The sequence below is a fragment of the Pelodiscus sinensis genome, chromosome 1, assembly GCF_049634645.1.
Source record: "Pelodiscus sinensis isolate JC-2024 chromosome 1, ASM4963464v1, whole genome shotgun sequence".
Taxonomy (NCBI): domain Eukaryota; kingdom Metazoa; phylum Chordata; order Testudines; family Trionychidae; genus Pelodiscus; species Pelodiscus sinensis.
In genome coordinates, this window is record NC_134711.1 from 112,523,886 (window position 1) to 112,543,830 (window position 19,945).

The window sequence follows — 19,945 nt, forward strand, 5'->3', positions numbered from 1 at the left end:
GTTAATAGACAGTGCTCAAGCATACCTGACTTTTAATGTTAGCAAGTTTGGAACAAATCTATCATCAGCATTAAAAAGCTGAAAACTAAAACCAGTTACTCAAATCATATACTGTACTGCTGAGCTGCTAAACTATTTGTACATATCTATTACTTTCTTCCAAATCATAGTGTTACTTGTTGCAAAGCATGTGTTGCTATAGTTACAAATTTTAGTGCCTAAAACAGGTGTGTAATGGAGGTTGTGTTGGGCAGTGTTTTATGACACTAAATACTGATCTAAAACTTGGGCAGTCAGTCATAATGAAAGATTAAAGATCTTGTACAGTAGTTTCATTATCTAGGAGATTGTTTGAATTACCCTAATATGAGCTAGTGAGTGACAGTGCAATTCAGTTTAACTAGAGATAGCCTAAAGAGCTAGATTTTCAAACCCATGTGCATAATGTATGCTTTTTAATGGGAAATAATATGTACTAGAATATTCAGAATTGGACATCATGATATTTTCAAAGATGATGAAAAATTTCACATATCACGTCTCTATTATTTATGCTGCTCAAAGCCAGAGCAGACAATAGCAATCTTTATTTGATAAAGAAACATTGTATAAGCCAACTTCCTGTGCTTATCCAACAACAGCGGGGGTGTTTTCAAGTCATTACAGTAGGAGTGTGTGTGTGGGTATTGGGATTTATGGATTCTCTGCCTCTGTTTTACTATATGGCCTTACACAAGTCACTTTTTCCTTCTCGGCTTTGCCTGCAAAATGAGGATATATAATGGGGTTGAGACTCACTGCTGCGGCACCTCCTGCAGATCACACTGGGAATTAGCTCTGTCCTCTGCAGGGCACCCCAATCTGGCTGGTGTCTCACTCACCATTTCTCCATGCTTGCACTCTGAACCCATGTTGTCCTAGGACCACAGTGTCCTCTGGCAGTGCCCACCACACTAGTCTCTCCTCCTCCCTTCTGGGGATATCAGCAGTCCAGTGCCTCACACCTGACAATGTGGCCAACTGCAGCCTCCATCTAGCTCCTCACCTCAGGGGCAAGCCACAGTCCGTAAAAGCCAGTCCTCAGTGTGGTTAGGTGCAGTGCAAAGGGCAGGAGGGATACCCAGACCCATCCACTACTCTGGGTCCCAGCCCAGGGACCCTCAGGCGTCAGTCTTGTCCTGCTTTTCCCCTCTTCTGCCTCTTGTTCCCTGGGCAACTTGCTCTATGACCCTTGCACCTTTCTGTCCCTTATAACAAGGCCTGCAGCCTGACAGCTATCAAAACTGGAGCCTCTCTTGCTCTGCTCCCCAAAGCCTGCCCAGCACTGCTATATCCCCACATGCTTCTCTGGAAACCAGTTCTGCACCCTCCCTGGTCAGGCCCTAACTGCCTTCTGCTCTGCTGAACAGCACCTCATATATAGGGCTGCCTCATATATAGGGCTCCCTCCAGCCTGCTCTCATTGGCCAGGACTCTGTGAACGCTCCCTAAAGTCCCTTCTGGCCAAAGCGGGGATAACAGAATTAATCTTACCTATAGATAAATTGCTCTGAAATTCTTAAATGAAATTCATTGTATACATTGTTTTACTTTAGGAAAAATAAACCTCAGCTAGGAAAAACAAAATTGTCATCACATAGGAGCAGTGTTTCTTAAACTGTGTTCCGCGGCGCACTGGTGTGCTGCGAGGCAGTCAGAGGTGTACAGTGGAGAACAACAGAATTCAAAATGGCCACCCTTAAAGGGGGCAGGTGACCCTTTTTTTCTGTAACTTTTTTTTGTCCTCAACAAAAAATCTTTGGTGTTCCCCTAAAAATTATTGTTTGGTGCTCCTCGGTCTTAAAAAATTTAAGAAACACTGCATAGGAGTATATTTACCTGGTGAAATTTGGATTGGAAGAACCCCACTCAAAAATATTCATGAGGCGATAACACATGGTGCAAACTGGTGTATAAGAAAAGCTGATGTAGCTCTTCCTTTTGGATCTCCAGAAAGAGATATATAAAATGAATATGCAAGAAACACAATACTAATGAACTAGTCCTATCTTCTGGAGAACTGCAGCAAACACTGTACCCGTGCCATAGCAAACCATGAATGATTCTAATGCCATAATTCTCACAGACATCATCTATGGGTGCAGCATCCTTCTCTAACTGCTTAATGTCTTGAGAGAATTTTGTATGAGGATGGATTTCATGATTTGTGTGAGGCCCACAAGTGTGTCCCTAAGGGCATCACTTTGCCTATAGAATCATAATGACAGGGGATGAGAGAAGGGAAGAACCTATTTTGAGTCTTGAAGCCCAAACTGAGATGGCAGAACTAGCAATTAGAAAGATCATCTTCCTTTTATTTATAACCAAAGCAAATACGATACGGATGTACCGAGAGTCAAGGAGAGTGGCGTTCTATGATGTGCTTTTTACAGCAACTTTTCAGAGCAGAAATGAACTATACAGTATTTGAAAATGTAAACAACTTTACGGTAAATGGATAGAGCAAAATTTTCAAAAATAGTACCTATAAAGTAGGCACATGAATATGTAACCATCGGATTTTCAAAGAGCTGAGCACCTAGCCACTCCCATAATCAAGCCACCTATTTAGATACTTCAGTATGGGCTGAGGAGCTTAACTCTAGGCACACTTTTAAACAAAGTTGGTCATAAAATGTGTATCCATTGTTGACAATATTCATTAATCACTGCTACCACTTCATCACATAGCAAAATCAAATGTGTGTCTGTCTTAGGTCAGCTTGGTCCCCATCACTTTACATGTGACCTAGGGATCTTTGTAAGAATATTTACCCCATATTGCCACATCCTGTTGTAATTGTGGTACAACAATAAAGAAATCATCACTAGTGCTTTACTAGTAGTTAGAAAATTGCAGAAAAAAATGCCTATTATTTTCAACTGCCAGCCACATCTTTGTTCTTTATTAAGACTAAGACAACTACAAGCAGTGTGCAGTTATAAGGAGATAATCATGCCCCCAAGGCATTTGAGGTGCTTTGCAACCCAAAGGTTGTGATTGTTCCATGATTGCTACACTGCTTATTATTTCTTATTGCTTAATTATTGAGAGTCATCATATTGTTCCTGAATACCGGAAGCTAAACAATGTTCTACAGTGCTAACTATTCGCTCAGTTACATTTACACAATATGAGGGATCTTTGCAGTCTGAAATGAATTGGGGGAGGAGCATGAAAGGATGGAGAAGTATGGTTCTGTGGTTAGGCCACCAGCCTTGGTGTTCAATTCCCTGCGTTACCATAGATTGGCTATTTGGTGTTGGGCCACTGAGTTAGATGTCTGTTCAGTTCCCATACGTACAATGAGGAGATCAGTAGTGCCCAGCTAATGGGAGATTATGAAGATAAATGCCGTAAAGCAGTGTTTCTCAACCTTTTTTTTATAAATTACCTGTTTGGTTTTTTTTAAATGTAAGTACCCCCAGTACTTACAGTTTTCAGACACACACAATTTTTTTCTACCATTTCAACACATTTGTTTTAACAACTTAATCATAGCTGGGCTGGCGATGAAGTTTTTGGTATAAAAAGTCCCCTCCCTCCAAAAAACTGTAAAACTTAAAACAAAAATTGAGTTTTCTCCAAATTATTGTGTTGATATTGTGTTGACATACCCCCCGGACTTCTCTCGAGCACCCCTGACAGTACTTGTACCACTGGTTGAGAACACTGCCTTAAAGCTTGTGAGGCTCTCAGTTACTATAGTATTGGGGCTATAAAAGCACCTAAGTCAGACCTAAAAGCATCTTTCTTTACCTATTGTAGAACTCATCCTCACATCTACATGCTGCTAACCCATCCTTACTAAGCACTGCATTTATTTCTGGCTCACAAAGCTTTTATTTTGAAGAACACTTTTTTTTCTTTTGAAATGCAGCAGACTGTACTAAATAGCAATAGCTCCTTGTCACAGGGCCACTCACCCATGGTGGCACCTCCAGGGTCCCAAAGTCTTCCCTCAGTGTTTGTTACCCGCTTCCTGGCTTAATAGGCCCTGCCTGTTCTGGCTCAGCAGAGCCTATTTTCAATTCCCTGCTCCTTAGCTCCTCTTCCAGGTGTAGCATGTGGAGTTAGTTGTCTTGTCTGGCCTCCTTAACCTTTTCAGGCACGTCTAGACTTGCTTTCATTTTCGAAAGAAGATATGCAAATTCACAGTGAATTTGCATATCTTCTTCCGATCGCTTTTTAGAAAGAGCCTCTTTTGAAAAAGCGATCGGAAGATATACAAATATGTGCCAAATTTGCATATCTTCTTTTGAAAGTGAAAGCAAGTCTAGATATGCCCTTCTAGTCTTTCATGAGACAGATGTCCCATCACACTCCTCTTTCCCTTCCCTCCCCCCCAAAATTAAATCCTGCAGAAAGAAGTCCTTAGAGCAGTGGTGGGAAACCATTTTTGGGTCAGGGGCCACTGACCCACATAAAAATCAGTTGGAGGCTGGGGGGCTGCGGGGAGGCAGCAGAGGACTGGAGTGCCAGCGCAGGCTCCCTAATGCTGGGGGAGGCCCTAAGTCTTGGGGGCCAGATCCAGGCAACCCAGGGGCTTTAGGTTCCCCACCTCTGTCTTAGAGGGCTATCTCGTCACCACAGTGTTGCAAATTATTCAGTATTAATAATAGATGTTCAAATAAAGTTCCTAAGATGACATTGAGGCACCTGAATGGATGGCCAGATCTAGCAGCTCCCAGTATAGTCAATGGGATTTTCAAAAGTGCTGGGTGTTTTGCAAATTAGGACTCTTAGGGTGTGTCTAGACTACAGAGTTTTGTCGACAAAAGTGGACTTTTGTCGACAAAACTATACCTGTGTCTACACTACCGCTGAGTTGTCAACATAACATCGACAGAACTCAGCAGTTTGTTCGACGCTGGTAAACCTCATTTTACGAGGCAAAACGCCTTCTGTCGACAGAGTTCTGTCGACAGAAGGTATTATTGCATGTAGGATTGTGTCTAGACTGCAGGGTTTTGTCAACAAAGCAGCTTGCTTTGTCGACAGAACTGAATGTAGTCTAGACGCTCTATGTTGACAGAAGTTTTGTCGACAGTATCTGTCGACAAAACTTCTGTCGACAAAACCCTGTAGTCTAGACATACCCTTAGGGGTTTTTCTATGTGGCAGATCGATGCTGCAGTAGTCAATTTATCACATCTGCTTAGAGATAAATCAATCTCTGAGTGCTCTCCTGTGGACTCTGGTACTCCAGCAGGATGAGAAGAGAAGCCGGAGTCGATGGGTGAGCAGCCCCCACCAACCTTACTGTACAGGAGACACTGTGGTAAGTGCTCTGACTTCAGCTAGGCTAGTTGCTAGTGGTGGAGCTGAAGCTACATAGGTTAGATTGACATGGGGGAATGGAGCGGTTAGTGTAGACAAGGCCTTAGCATCATAGAATACTAGGAGTGGAAGGGACCTCCGAGAGGTCATCGAATCCAGTCCCCTGCCTCCATGGCAGGACCAAATGCTGTCTAGACCATCCCTGATAGACCTTTATCTAACCTACTCTTAAATATCTCCAGAGATGGGGATTCCACAACCTCCCTGGGCAATTTAATCCAGTGTTTAACTACCCTGACAGTTAGGAACTTTTTCCTAATGTCCAACCTAAAACTTCCTTGTTGCAGTTTAAGCCCCTTGCTTCTTGTTCTACCCTCAGAGGCCAAGATGAACAAGTTTTCTCCCTCCTCCTCATGACACCCTTTTAGATACCTGAAAACGGCTATCATGTCCTCCCTCAGTCTTCTCTTTTCTAAACTAAACAAACCCAATTCTTTCAGCCTTCCTTCATAGGTCATGTTCTCTAGACCTTTAATCATTCTTGTTGCTCTTCTCTGGACCCTCTCCAATTTCTTCACATCTTTCTTGAAATGCGGTGCCCAGAACTGGACACAATACTCCAACTGAGGCCTAACCAGAGCAGAGTAGAGTGGAAGAATGACTTCTCGTGTCTTGCTCACAACACACCTGTTAATGCATCCCAGAATCATGTTTGCTTTTTTTGCATCACATTGCTGACTCATATTCAGCTTGTGGTCCACTATGACCCCTAGATCTCTTTCTGCCGTACTTATTTCTAGACAGTCACTTCCCATTCTGTATGTGTGAAACTGATTGTTCCTTCCTAAGTGAAGCACTTTACATTTGTCTTTATTAAACTTCATCCTGTTTACCTCAGACCATTTCTCCAATTTGTCCAGATCATTTTGAATTATGACCGTATCTTCCAGAGCAGTTGCAACCCCTCCCAGCTTGGTATCATCTGCAAACTTAATAAGCGTACTTTCTATGCCAATATCTAAATAGTTGATGAAGATATTGAAGAGAGCCGGTCCCAAAACATACCCCTGCAGAACCCCACTAGTTATACCTTTCCAGCAGGATTGTGAACCATTAATAACTACACTCGGTTATGCAGCCAGTTATGCACCCACCTTATTGTAGCCCCATCTAAGTTGTATTTGCCTAGTTTATTGATAAGAATATCATGCGAGACCGTATCAAACGCCTTACTAAAGTCTAGGTATACCACATCCACCGCTTCTCCCTTATCCACAAGACCCGTTATCCTATCAAAGAAAGCTATCAGTTTGGTTTGACATGATTTATTCTTTACAAATCCATGCTGGCTGTTCCCTATCACCTTGCCACCTTACAAGTGTTTACAGATGATTTCCTTAATTACTTGCTCCATTATCTTCCCTGGCACAGAAGTTAAACTGACTGGTCTGTAGTTTCCAGGGTTGTTCTTATTTCCCTTTTAATAAATGGGCACTATATTTGCCCTTTCCCAGTCTTCTGGAATCTCTCCTGTCTCCCATGATTTTCCCAAGATGATAGCTAGAGGCTCAGATACCTCCTCTATCAGCTCCTTCAGTATTCTAGGATGCATTTCATCAGGCCCTGGTGACTTGCAGGCATCTAACTTTTCTAGGTGATTTTTAACTTGTTCTTTTTTATTTTATCTTCTAAACCTACCCCGTTCCCACTAGCATTCACTATGTTAGGCATTCCTTCATCAGACTTCTCGGTGAAGACCGAAATAAACAAGTCATTTAGCATCTCTGCTATTTCCAAGTTTCCTGTTACTGTTTCTCCCTCCTCACTGACCAGTGGGCCTACCCTGTCCTTGGTCTTCCTCTTGCTTCTAATGTATTTATAAAAAGTCTTCTTGTTTCCCTTTATTCCTGTAGCTAGTTTGAGCTCACGGGAATAAAGGGAAACCAGGAAATAGTTCCTGGTTTTGTATAATCAAGGCCCTATGAAACTCATGACCAGGAAAAATTAATCAGCCCCAATGAAATCTGATCCTTTGTATACTTTTACCCTATAATACACAGATTTCATAGGTGAGGCCAGCATTTCTCAAACAGGGTGTCATGACCCAAATAGGGCTCTGGGGGGTTGTGGTATTGCTACCTTTACCTCTGTGTTGTATTCAGAGCTGGTGGCTAGTCAGCAGTGGCTGCTGTCAGGCAGCCAGCTCTGAAGAGCAGAAAATAAGGGTGACGATACTGTACCATGCCTTAAATCTGTGCTGCTGCTAGCAGCGTCACTGCCTTCAGAGCTGGGCTCCCAGCTAGCAGCCACCGCTCTCAGCCACCCAGCTCTGCAAGTAGCATCACCACCAGCAGCTCTGCTGAAATAAAGGGGACAGTACCATGACCCTTCTCCACTAACCTGGCAATCCCCCACGCATCCTCTTATAGACCAGGACCCTTGCAGGTACAACACCGTAACATTTCAGATTTAAATCTGAAATAATGAAATTTACAATTTTTAAAATCCTATGACTGTGGAATTGATCAAAATGGACCATGACTGTGGTACGGGCCTATATATAATACAGCATGCAGGCATACTACTGAGCACACACAAAACCACATTCAAGTCAATAGCTGAGATTTTCAAAGGTAGCTAAGGATTTTGGGCACCCAAATCCCATTGAAATGGAATAGGCATTGGGTGCCGAACTCCCTTCACACTCACTTGAAAAGTGTCTCTGCATTGGCACAGCCTTCCACCTGTGTTCTGCATGTTCTGGGATCAGGGCCTATAGATGGACCTAAGGCCTAGATCCTCAAGATATTTAGGTACCTAAATCTTTATTAAAAGATATTTGAGGATTTGGACATAGAAGCCTGAATTTACGCACTCATTTTTGAAGATTCTTAGCCTTAGTATTTCACCTACTCACTTTCTACCTCACAGGCTATTGAGAAATATATTTGAAAAACCGTTTGTCTTTGTGTATGTGCATTCATAAAAGGACAGCTGGATGATGGTTTTAGATTCAAAATTGTCTAAATCACCAGATAAAACTCTTGCTGAACTTTTGCCAATAGCATGTCTTGTTTTGTTTTTTACAAGTATAGAAAACAGGGGAGCTGGTGAATAATGTCACCAGATACTCCAATTACAAGGTTGGCATGAATTCCACTTAATGACATGCTCCCAAAACAGTGGTCAATTTTTAAATCCCTTTTTTCATATGTGAAATATAAAATGTTAATAATACCTTACACTGTAATGCTCCCTGTTAGCATACATCTTCTGTGTTCTGCAAGATTCTTTATGAAATCCTGCTGTCAAGCTTTTGTATCATAAATAGAATTTGTTCATGAAATAAAAATGTATTGTTTTCATTGTTAGGAGATGATGCTAAATTGGCGGTATGTTTGTCTAATAATCACATCCAAAAGCTGATTATTCTCATAATAGCCTTAAGATATTATTTAAAAATAAATAAATAAATGCACTACTTTTGTACTAATACTAGTTTTTAATCTCTTCTTGTTTCTATGAAGTCAATGAAATTTTCAAAATTGAATAATAATTTGATCCGTTAATCTTTTGAAGCTAGTAATTTTATTTTCCCCTCTTTGCGCTCTCTGAGGCTCGCAAATGAATAGAGCTTCATTACTGGAGTCTGCATTTAATAACCATTATCCATTATCTTGTAATTAAGACTCCCTGTAACGAATCATGAGGACAATGCAAAAATACATAGTACATTTCTTTAATGAACTGGAAAATGTTCATCTTGTTCTATTTAGTAATGAGCTGCTGAATAGTCGTTAAATCCACTGGAGAATGGAGCTAGATGGATTTTGAAGACTATCTTGAGTTTGTGGTTAATCTATTAGAATTAAAATTTCATCTTCTATTTTTATCAACAGCTGATTAGAAGTCATTCTGTTTGACCAAATTGATTAGACGACCATATACAAGGGCAGCTGTTGTTTAATGGAAGTTTTTAATGAAACTGTACCATAGAGACTTGTAATTATAAGACTTATAAAAGCTTTGACTTACCTTGTACTGGGGGGTGAGGGAAGGGAATATTGTACTGAAGGACTTACATTCTTCGGTTAAAAAGAAAACTGCAAAATATAATTTGATATAGTGTTACAGTTTCATTTCCATTAAAAAAAAACCCACTGTGACCAAGTGTGTACAGTGGGCTCAATCCTCTCTTTTAAATCAGCAGCAAAACTCTGGTTTCAGTGGGAATGGCCCCGAAGTATAGAACTTGTTTAGTGCTTGTATGACCTTAATTTTTGTTTGCAATGTTATTGTAGTGATGTTGGTCCCAGGACACTAGAGAGAAAAGATGGATGATGTAAGATCTTTTATTGGACCAACTCCTGTTGGTAGAAAAATGAAACAAGTTGGTCCAATAAAATATATTACTTGATCCATCTTAATGTTTTGCAAAGGTCAATCAATTATGAATTGCCCCTTACTTTAAATTGCATCCCAGCAGTGTAAAGAAGAGTTTCTAAGTTGTCTACATCTGATCAACATCAGGTGACGCAACTTAAACGGCAATTGGCCTGTTCAGTACTTGAATAGGAAACTTGCAGGGAAACCATTGGTGCTGCACGATGTGGTGTTAATGATTAAAGAGATGGCCTCTTTCACTTTGCTCTCATAATGAAACTGCTCCAGCTTTCTATTAGAAGGCACTGTGCTGTTGGAGATGCCACCGTTCAGATGAGATATAAAACAGACCTTGAGATAAATTCGATGCCAAAGTATAAACAAATATAGCACCTGTTGATTTAAATGGGGACAGCACTGTTTTACCTTATGGTTGAATTGGTCTCCCAGACTACTTTTGCTAATTAAAGAGCTTGTAATTCCCCGGGCTTCAGCCTCCTGTATTACAGTCATCTGAGCAGCAGCAGACAGCCCCACTACACTCCTTCCCCCCTCTCCCCCCCAAAAGCAGCTTTTTCACAAATGGAATACTGTGTTGCAGGATTCACTTTAGACAACACTGAAATGCAGCAGGGTGCAACCAACACTACACAGGAAAGATAGGAAGTATGACAAGTATAAAAAAGAGCCCTACAAAAAGTGGAATTAGGTCAAATTATAAAGCATGAATATAAACAAATAACATATGTGTGTAGGGGCAAAATTAGAAGGGCCAAGACACAAAACAAGATCAAACTAGTTAGAGACAGAAAGAATAACCAGAAAGCATCCTACAAATACAGTAGAAGCAAGAAGACGACCAAGGAAAGGTAGGAGCGTTACTCATGAAGAGGAAAAAACAATAACAGAAAATGTGGAAATGACAGAAGTGCTTAATGAGAAATGTTCTGAGGTAAATAGGATGGAATTCAATAAGGTTAATACAGAGTACTCTACTTAGGAGGAAACAATCAGTTGCAGACATACAAAATGGGAAATGACATCCTAGGAAGGAGTACTGTGGAAAGTGATCAGGAGGTCAGAGAGAACCACAAGTTAAATTAAGTCAACAGTGTGACACTGTTGCAAAAAAAGCAGATATCATTCAGGGACGTATTAGCGGGAATGTTGTAAGGAAGAGACAAGAAGTAATTCTTCCTCTCTACTCCATGCTAATTAGGCTTCAGTTGGAGTATTGTGTCCAGTTCAGGGTGCCACATTTCAGAAAAGATGTGGAGAAACTGGAAAAAGTACAAAGAGTAATACAAATTATTAAAGGTGTAGAAAACATGACCTATGAGGAGGAAAGATTGAAAGAATTGGGTTTGTTTAGTTTAGAAAAGAGAACACAGAGGGAACATAACAGTTTTCAAGTAACTAAATGGTTCTAATGAGGAGGAAGGAAAATTATTCTCCTTAACCTCTGATGATAGGACAAGAAGCAATGGGCTTAAATTGCAACAAGTGAGTTTTAGGTTGGACCATTGGAAACACTTGTAGGATTTCCATCAGTGGAGATTTTTAAGAGGAGGTTAGATGAACACCTGTTAGGAATGGTCTAGCTGATGCTTGGTCCTGCTATGAGTGCAGGGGACTGGACTTCATGACTTCTAGAGGTCCCTTCCAGTCCTATGATTCTATAATTCTAAGAGCTCAGGCCATAAAAGGAAGAACAACATTGTATTCAAATGAAAATGCAAAGTAAAATAAGCCAGGAATGGCTTTTTTGGGGAGTATTTCTCTAATTCCTTTATTCGTTACTGATCATGCATTTAAATATTGTATATCATAACATCATCTGATTGGCACATGAGTGAAGATGGATTTTGTTGTGATGGATAGAGACAGGAACTGAGTAGAAATGCCTAGATTTTGTCCCCTGGTTGTTCTTCTGAATTGCTCTGAAACTTTGAACAGGACTCTTAATCTTATTGTGGTTGAGGTTCTCCATCTATAAAATAGGGATCATGCCTACTTTATGGGGATGATATAAGGCTTAATAATGATTGTAAAGCATAATGAGATCCTTGGATGAGAGGAGCTATATATATGTGCAACGAATTACTGTTATAACACTGACATGGAATTTTCTGTTTCTTTTAAAGGTTCTGACTTTATTAAGACCTCTACAGGAAAAGAAGCAGTTAATGCCACCCTTCCTGTAGGCATAGTCATGATGCGAGCCATTAGAGATTTCTACTGGAAAACTGGCAACAAGGTAATTCTTATGATTGGAATCTTTTCTGTAAATAAAAATGTTGCAATTTCAATGAGAAGTTGAGGTAAAACCTGATTATTTTCAAAATATAGAACATATGATTAATTGATTTATATGCATTTGAGCTTTCATAAAGGTCAAGCTGCAACTCATTTTCCTTATACAGGTTGAAACTCTCTAGTCCGGCATCCTCAGTTTTGAACCAGAGAATTTTCTGGATCATGGCAGGTCAATATTGTCTAGCAGTATTACCAGCACTTCCACTGTTTACTAAAGACATTTAGGAGTAAATTAGAGCTAAATAACAGCACAGAACACTGAGAGCTAAGACTAGTGGCTGTAAACAAACTTTATGGGACATCAGAAAACTTGGCCACACCTGTGAAAAGTGGACATCCAGCTAATTAAAATCATTCCAGATGAGGGATGTTTCTGGACCAGGGAGTTCTGGACTAGAGAGGGTCGACCTGTAGCTCCCTCTTTCCATTGGCTTATGAAGATGTTCCTCGTTGGCTGAATTTTAAGTCTCAGTTAAAGAGGATTTTTTTCCCCCTGAGAAAAATCTGAGCAACATCCATTCAATCCCCATTGCATATATGTAGTGTTTAGGTTGACTACTTAGGCTGTTTAAAAGTGAATTTTACTAAACATTGGGCCAGATCCTCAGCTGATCCATGGGCTAGATCCATGAAGTTTACAGAGCAGCACAGATTTATACCAATTGAAAATTGACCATGCAATAATTGTTTTATATTCATGTCCAAAGTGGAAGTTCTGCTGGTTTCTTCTTGGCCATGTAGGGCTTCCCACCAGCCATCAAAGGCAGAGTGTAAGTTCTGCAGCAGAACTAATATGAGAAGGGAACAAGGTACTTAGAGCTTACCCAATGTGTTTATTGCTAGTGTCCTTCCATCTCACTGTGGAGGGGAGACTTGGGACAGTTCCAATTTTTCATTCATCTGGCCCTGTTTTCGTGGCAGTAATGGAAGGGGAAGTTGGCCAAAGGAAGCTCTAATCCACCTTTTCCTTTCCTGTGTTCTAGGGCAGCTGGGGGCCTGTCTAAACCCCAGATTAAGTTAGAACAATGCTTTTCACTATTTTTGAAGTAATGACCACTTTGGCAAAAGCTTCAGTGTGAAAGCCCCATCAACTACTACATAAACACATAGCTTACTATTCCTTAATGATGTAAGGTTACAGAGCCACTCATGTAACTACAATGTAGTCTACTTGTACAGTAACACAAGACTCCTTTTATAAAATAGGGTTGGGATGTGTGTGAAGGGAGTGAGAGGTCTGGCTGGGGATACAGGCTGTGGGGTGAGGCTAGGGGTGAGAATTTTGGGGGGCAGGCAGGCTGCCCTGAGACTGGGACCAGAGGATTCCCCTCAGCCCTCTCCCTGCCAGCAGCATGGAGCTCTGGAGGAAGGGACCTCTTTTGCCCCCCCCTTGCTGGAAGGAAGGATGGAGAAGGAGCAGCAGCCCACATTCCTCTCCAACAGCCGGGAGCTCCAGGTCTGGGACCTCTGCCAGCTTTCATGCTGTAAATAAGCACCTCGACTTTCATAAACTAGAAATCAAGCTAATCCTGTTTCAAAACAAGCCAATCCCTAAAAGAAGCCCAACACTCTGTATAACTAGATCACCTCGCCCAGAGTGGATTCTGGGACTATGGTGAGCCCACCGTGTACCTTTGTCCCTGCTTGTCCTCCTGCCCCTCCAAATTTCTTCAGTTTTAAAGCAGTTTTGGTAACCAACCCTGCCTGTACGTCAGCTGGGAAGGCCCCTTGCTGAGACAGTCTCAGGAGGCCACTTCTGCTCTTTAAGCCACCAGAACAGTTTACATGGGTCTTACTGTAAAAGAGAATCTGATCTAATGTATCCACAACTGTGGCGTTGGCTAGAGCAGGATTTTAAATGTGTGATGTTAGAACATGGTACATTCTAACAACTCACCTTTGGCCCTATTCTAAATAAGGCCCATGGGACTCCATTTGCTATTTCCCTCTATATGTGTGTGTATGTATGTAATGGCTGTGGCGACTCCTGCAGCCACGTGACTAGCGGAACACCTCTGTAACCTGTGAAGGAAGGGATTCTTCCCACCTTCAGCCTCAATGGCTGTCCTCAATACAGATCCCAATTCCATGAGCTGTATGCCAGAAGTCAAGCTTTGCCCTTTCACACCACATTACTATAAGATTTTTATATTTGATTTTTATAATTGTTTAATTTACCTTTCATTTTAACAGAATTCATTCACAGTTGAAAATGTGATATTACAAGACTCTCTGTGTGTGTGTGTGTGTGTGTGTGTGTGTGTGTGTGTGTGTGAGAGAGAGAGAGAGAGAGAGAGAGAGAGAGAGAGAATTAGATGTAAACTGACTTTATATCGTTCTATTAACAGAAGACAATTTTATCAGTGACAAGAGATTTCTAAATGGTTTCTTTAACAAACTAATTCTGCTGCTGTACAGACGCTTTCTAGCAACGTGTGAGCCAGCAAAAACAGGTTAATACAGAAATTAAACTTTTTCAAGGAAAGGAACAGGTTGCAGAGTAACATTTATTGAATGATAAGCTGTGGTAGTGATATGAAAAGTGTGCAATATAATGGGAAATAATCTTTTCCTGTCATTATTGAAGGACACACATAAATTGGTTTTTCTGTTGGGAAACCCCCAATCCAGAAAACATATTACTTTTAATAATATAAGGTGAAGAGAAAATTCTCGAGGAGATGAACTTATTAAACAAAATAATGAAATGCTGTGAAACAGCAAGGAAAAGGCAGCTAGACGTTATACAGCTCTTGAATTAAATATCTTTTTTTTTTCTTATGCATTTTTATGGCAGTCAGATGTGTTCTTTGGAAAGCTGGGAAATGGAGGCAAATATAAGCCAGTTGAAAAAACAACTTTTTTAGAATATTAATGTTTAACAGGAAAAATTGTGCAAGTGTAATTTTTAATTATTCTCTCCCCAACCTTTAAAAAAACCCTCCCAAGTTTACATGTTTCAGCCACAGATTATCTCAAAGAGCACTGGTAGGAAGACTATAATGAGATTTTCATTAGTTTTTCCCTTTGTGAAAGAAAACAACACCATATATACTTTGCTTTGATTCTTTGCATTGCAAATGTTTTTCCAGTGCTGTGGTTTGAATTATTTTTGGAAAACTAGAGCTATTATATTCCCTCTCTCTCTCTGTCTGCATTTCAGATTCAGAAGCTTTTCCTGTTTTTATCTTTTGGAAATAGTGTTATTAGAATGCTTTAGTGTGAGAGAAACATACTTCTTCTACAAGTTTATTTTGTTAAATTACTATAATCTTTACCAAACACATAGGTTAAAGATTTTTTTTTTAATTCCAATAAATTTTCTTATGTCTCTCACTGAATCCTGTAGACAATGGAATTCATGCTTTCCAGGCTATAACTGCTTCAGATATTTAACAGAATGATAATCTTCTCAGGAAGTGAGGGCATAAGGAGAAGCTTCTCTATGGTTGACAGATAACCCCCGATGCATCCAGACCTCTTTGAGGCTATGATTGTGCATGTGTGTTTATTAATTTCTGTAAAACTCTAATAATCTGTGTGCTTGTGCAAAGAAATAAGAATCATCCTTTATGCCCCAACATCAGCTCCCCAAAACTTGAGAACAGGCATGTAGGAGCTGGAGACATTACTTCCTCTTTCTCCAGAGCAAGAAAGGGTGAGGGGGAAGAGGTAGGAAACAGACAGACTTGTCGCTACCCCATTTTCTCATTGTGTTTCCAGAAAGAAAGTGGAAGCAGAGAGGAACTGTACCTCCCATAGGAGTGCGTGAGGCACAGAGCGTTCCAAGACTACTCCTGAGTTGGTGTAGGGTATTGCTTGTTCAGGGCTTTGCTTATAGTTAGAACCTAACCTGTAATGGAGTCTAGTTTGTTTATTGTGGATATTTCTCAGCTGAAGATATGCCAGTTTTCATTTCTCCTAAAACGAAGACAAATCACTTAAATGTATTATGCTCTCTTTAAGGTTGGATTTAAACCTGCTGGAGGCATTCGTAGTGCAAAGGATGCTCTTACCTGGCTCATATTGATGAAGGAAGAGCTAGGAGATGAGTGGCTGAAACCAGACCTCTTTCGCCTAGGTGCCAGCACGTTGCTGTCCGATATTGAGAGACAGGTTAGTTCTGCGAGAGCAGGGTTTTCCTTCCAGTCTTACATCCTACGTTCCTAATAGCAATTTCCACCCTGGTTCAGAGAAAACATTTTCCTAGAAAAGGTTTGCCTTTTGCTTTCACAAAGTACGTATTCCACCATTTCAAGGATAATGGAACACACTTCTAATTATTTAAGAATTACAACTTTGCTTCCATGCTTTAAATCTAGCAGGTTTCTACAGGGAGTCATTAGGGGGCTCCTGGGATCCAATCAGTCTGTATTGCCTACTTAGGCAGCTGTTTGGGCCAGGCTCACAGTATGGAGCAGAAAATATACTCTTCTTGCTTTCAGCTAGTGCTGCTGATCTCCTCCACAAGTTGCTGCGATGCCATCTTTGTTTCTCATCCTTCAGAAAGGGTGAATGTTAACAAAGGGGGGATGGGACCAGATGTTGGTAATTTCTTGAGGGATAAAATTACCTGCCTACAAAGTGCTTGCCTGCCACGATCATAGTATTAGACCAGGTCTACACTGGCAGAGAAAATTGATATAAGGTACCCAAATCCAGCTATGACACTTGCATAGCTGGAGTCAACGCACCTTACGTGGATTTTTCTGGGGCGACCGATTTCCGCTCCCCCCATGTGGAAGGTTGATGGCAGATACTGTCCTGTTGACTTTTCTTACTCTGTGTGGTAGATGGGGGTGCAATCAGTGTTTGATTTAGCAGGTCTTTACTAGACAAGCTAAATCGAACCCTGGAAAATTGAATGCCAGAATGCATCGATCCTCCAGTAAGAATATACAAGATATAAGATTCAATAGTAGTAGCAGTAGTAGCAGCAGCATACATTAAGAGATTTTTCCTTGTGCTACGGAACAGCCATAGGGGAGAAAGGATTGTGTTATACCCATTCTAGAGTATTCATCTGTTTCTAGGACCCCGTACAGTTTACAATCTCTAGAACAACCGGAAGCATATGACAGGTGGGAAAAGAGAGATACAAATAAAAGTACATTTTATATTCAAAATTGGTCTGATCTGAAAACCATCATAGTCAGAAATCTTTCTATACTCACACCCCTAGTATATTACATAGACTCCTTGAAAAAAATGAACAAATAAATGTACATCAGCTACACCCAAGTGCCCCTCCACATGTCATTAATTTGTTGGCTAATGCTACCTTTAATTGTGTATGATGCCATTATAAATTCTCCTTTTCCTTGCAGATTTACCATCATGTGACTGGCAGCTATGCAGCTTACCATGACCTGCCAATGGCTTAGCCACATGAGTAATTCATGATGACTTTCAAAGACAATTTAAAGAAAATAATGCCCTAAAGTTTTTTCTGCAACTGAATCCAAAAGTGCATATAAAAAAGATTTTAAAAAAACTTAATTCTGCTTTCATATTTTTGTTGTATTTAAAAACAAGTCTAGTTGATGATGCTTGCGCCAAATGGAGGGATATGTAGGGGTAGAAAGTAAATCTGAAATAGTAAAGATTTGTGATACTAATATCATGAGGTCATCCTCAGTGTAGCCTGAATAGAATACCATATACATTGTAATACTATGAAAAAGCAGTCACCTAGTAATACTTTCCAGTAGTCGAATATGAAGTATATGTGGAATGCTGCAGATTTCTAATTACTTTCAAGAGCTACAGATTTTGCCATATCAATTAGTCCGCAGCTTTTGCCATAGAGACATTGCTCTATTAATTGTTACTTTAATTACATTTCAGACACTGTAATCTGAGGCAATGAAACTTGGCTATTTTTAAAATAAAATGTCTTTGTAGCCGAAGTGAAATTTTTCACTGGAACATTTATATTCCTGATTTCCAGAACAGCTGAGCAACCATTGTTGCTATTGATGTTAATGAGGTCAGAACAACTGAAAATCAAGGAATCTGCATCTTGATGCCTAAATATTCAGGAGTCTATTTTTAGAAACTAAAGTTTGAAAATTTCAACCCCATTTTCCTGGCAAAACCTAATTTTTAAATATGTTAATGCAGAACTTTGCATTTTAATATATAGATCCAGAGTATCAGTTTTTAATGATGCTGCTGTTCAAGAACTTACAGACTGAATTTCCAATTTTGTTTGTCTAAAAACAACTTACTATTGACATTTTAAATATGTATATGTAAAAAGTAATCTTATAGAGGGTTGCTCCCTGTAAAAGAACTGTTTACACTTACAGCACAGTGACAATACTACCCTACTCATTAAGTACCTCCTGATCAAACTTCAGTGAGTTGAATGAACTGTCATCACTGCATTCTACTAAATTACTAGAAATATGCTAAGTTGTGATTATCTCATTACTGTAACTAGTCCCACTGACTTCAGTGGGACTAATCATGTGAGTAAGATTGGAGAGATTTAGCCCCATATCAATCTGCTTGATAAATTCTTCATAGTTATTTGCTTTATTTAAGGCAGGTCCATACTACAGGAAAAAGTTGATCTAAGCTACACAATTTATGTTAGTTGACATATCTTAGGTCTGCTTACTGCAGGGTTCACACTATGCTGGGTTAACGGGAGAGTCTCCCGTCGACTCCCCTTACTCATCTTGTTTTGGTGGAGTACCTGAGTCAAGGTCCAAGTGATCAATGGTCTATTTAGCAGATCTTCACTAGACCACCTAAATCGACTCCCAGTGGATCAATCGCTGTGGTGTCAATTCACAGTAGTGGAAACAGGCCCTTGATATTGACATTCCAGCAGAATTCTAGTGCTCTAATGTAGTGTTAATGTTCTCTTAGGCAAATGGATAAGCCGAACTGTTGGAAAAATGGAGTACAGCTTTTGCAGAGATGTAATCCTATATGCAATGTTTAGTAGTAGGAAAATATATTCCTAACAGGAAATAGAGTCCAAGTGCCTCTTAACTTTTTCTGGTTTACTCCTGCAGCACACAAGACTCAGCCTCCTAGACTGAGCTGTGGAGACATATTTACATAAATTCCTCCTTCTCAAATAGCTTCCCGTTGACTTTGTCGTAAGCCTCTATGGAGAGAAATTCCAGTTGTTGTTTGGAATACCTTTATGGCAAAATTCTACTATTGTGCATAAGTGCCCATGCTGTGGATGGAGGCAAAGCTATGGCCCAGTGCATACACCTCACACTGAATAGGTGGCAGGCCAGTACAAGGTGCTGTGGGAGTGCTGTCTGCCACCTCCTCCCCCGATTGCTTGGACTTGCTATTGTTAAGTGAGTCATAGAAGTGCAACCTTAAAATGTACACAGCATATTACTATACTTTTATACCAAATGGATCATTTTTGAGGAGGAAAAAAAATGTAGCTTCAATGTGAAGACCTTCCAATCCCAATATTTTGGCCCAAAGCTATTTTTAATTGCTCAATTTCAGATATTTTTAAAGAATTTATGTATAACATGAGGAGTAATAGCATTCTGAGATCCATAGATGAAGAGTGTGATATAGGTGCAGATATGATCAAAGGACCTGATGCTGCCACCTTAACCACTCAACATGAGTATCTTGTTTTGCAAGTATTCTCATTGATTTCAGTGAGGCTACTCATATAATTATGTCCTACTTTAGCCTGAGTAAGTGGGGTGGAATGTGGCTCATCAAGCACACCGTGATGAGTCAGGCATAGGATAATTAGATGCCAAGGAAAATTGCACGTGTTTCTGTCAGTACACTCCAATTCTTGACCCGCAACGCCTGCTGTTCCAGGTTTTTTTTTTTGTTCTTTTTCCTCTTTAGACTCCCGTTATACAGCCACAGAGATAAACCTGGCTTTAAACACAGCCTTTTGCATCTCCTCTGAGCCATCCATTC

The 19,945-nt window shown here is 40.2% G+C and overlaps 1 protein-coding gene across 1 annotated transcript in view; it reads left to right on the plus strand.

The window, feature by feature from the left end:
- The window catches only part of DERA (deoxyribose-phosphate aldolase), a 77,294-nt gene extending 59,366 nt beyond the window's left edge, over positions 1-17,928 (plus strand). Inside the window, exons 7-9 of the mRNA XM_006130270.4 lie at positions 11,848-11,960; positions 15,986-16,135; positions 17,347-17,928. Of these exons, the coding sequence (XP_006130332.2) occupies positions 11,848-11,960; positions 15,986-16,135; positions 17,347-17,403 (320 nt within the window). The 3' untranslated portion in view covers positions 17,404-17,928. The remainder of the gene's footprint in view (positions 1-11,847; positions 11,961-15,985; positions 16,136-17,346) is intronic.
- The last annotated feature ends 2,017 nt before the right edge of the window (positions 17,929-19,945 follow it).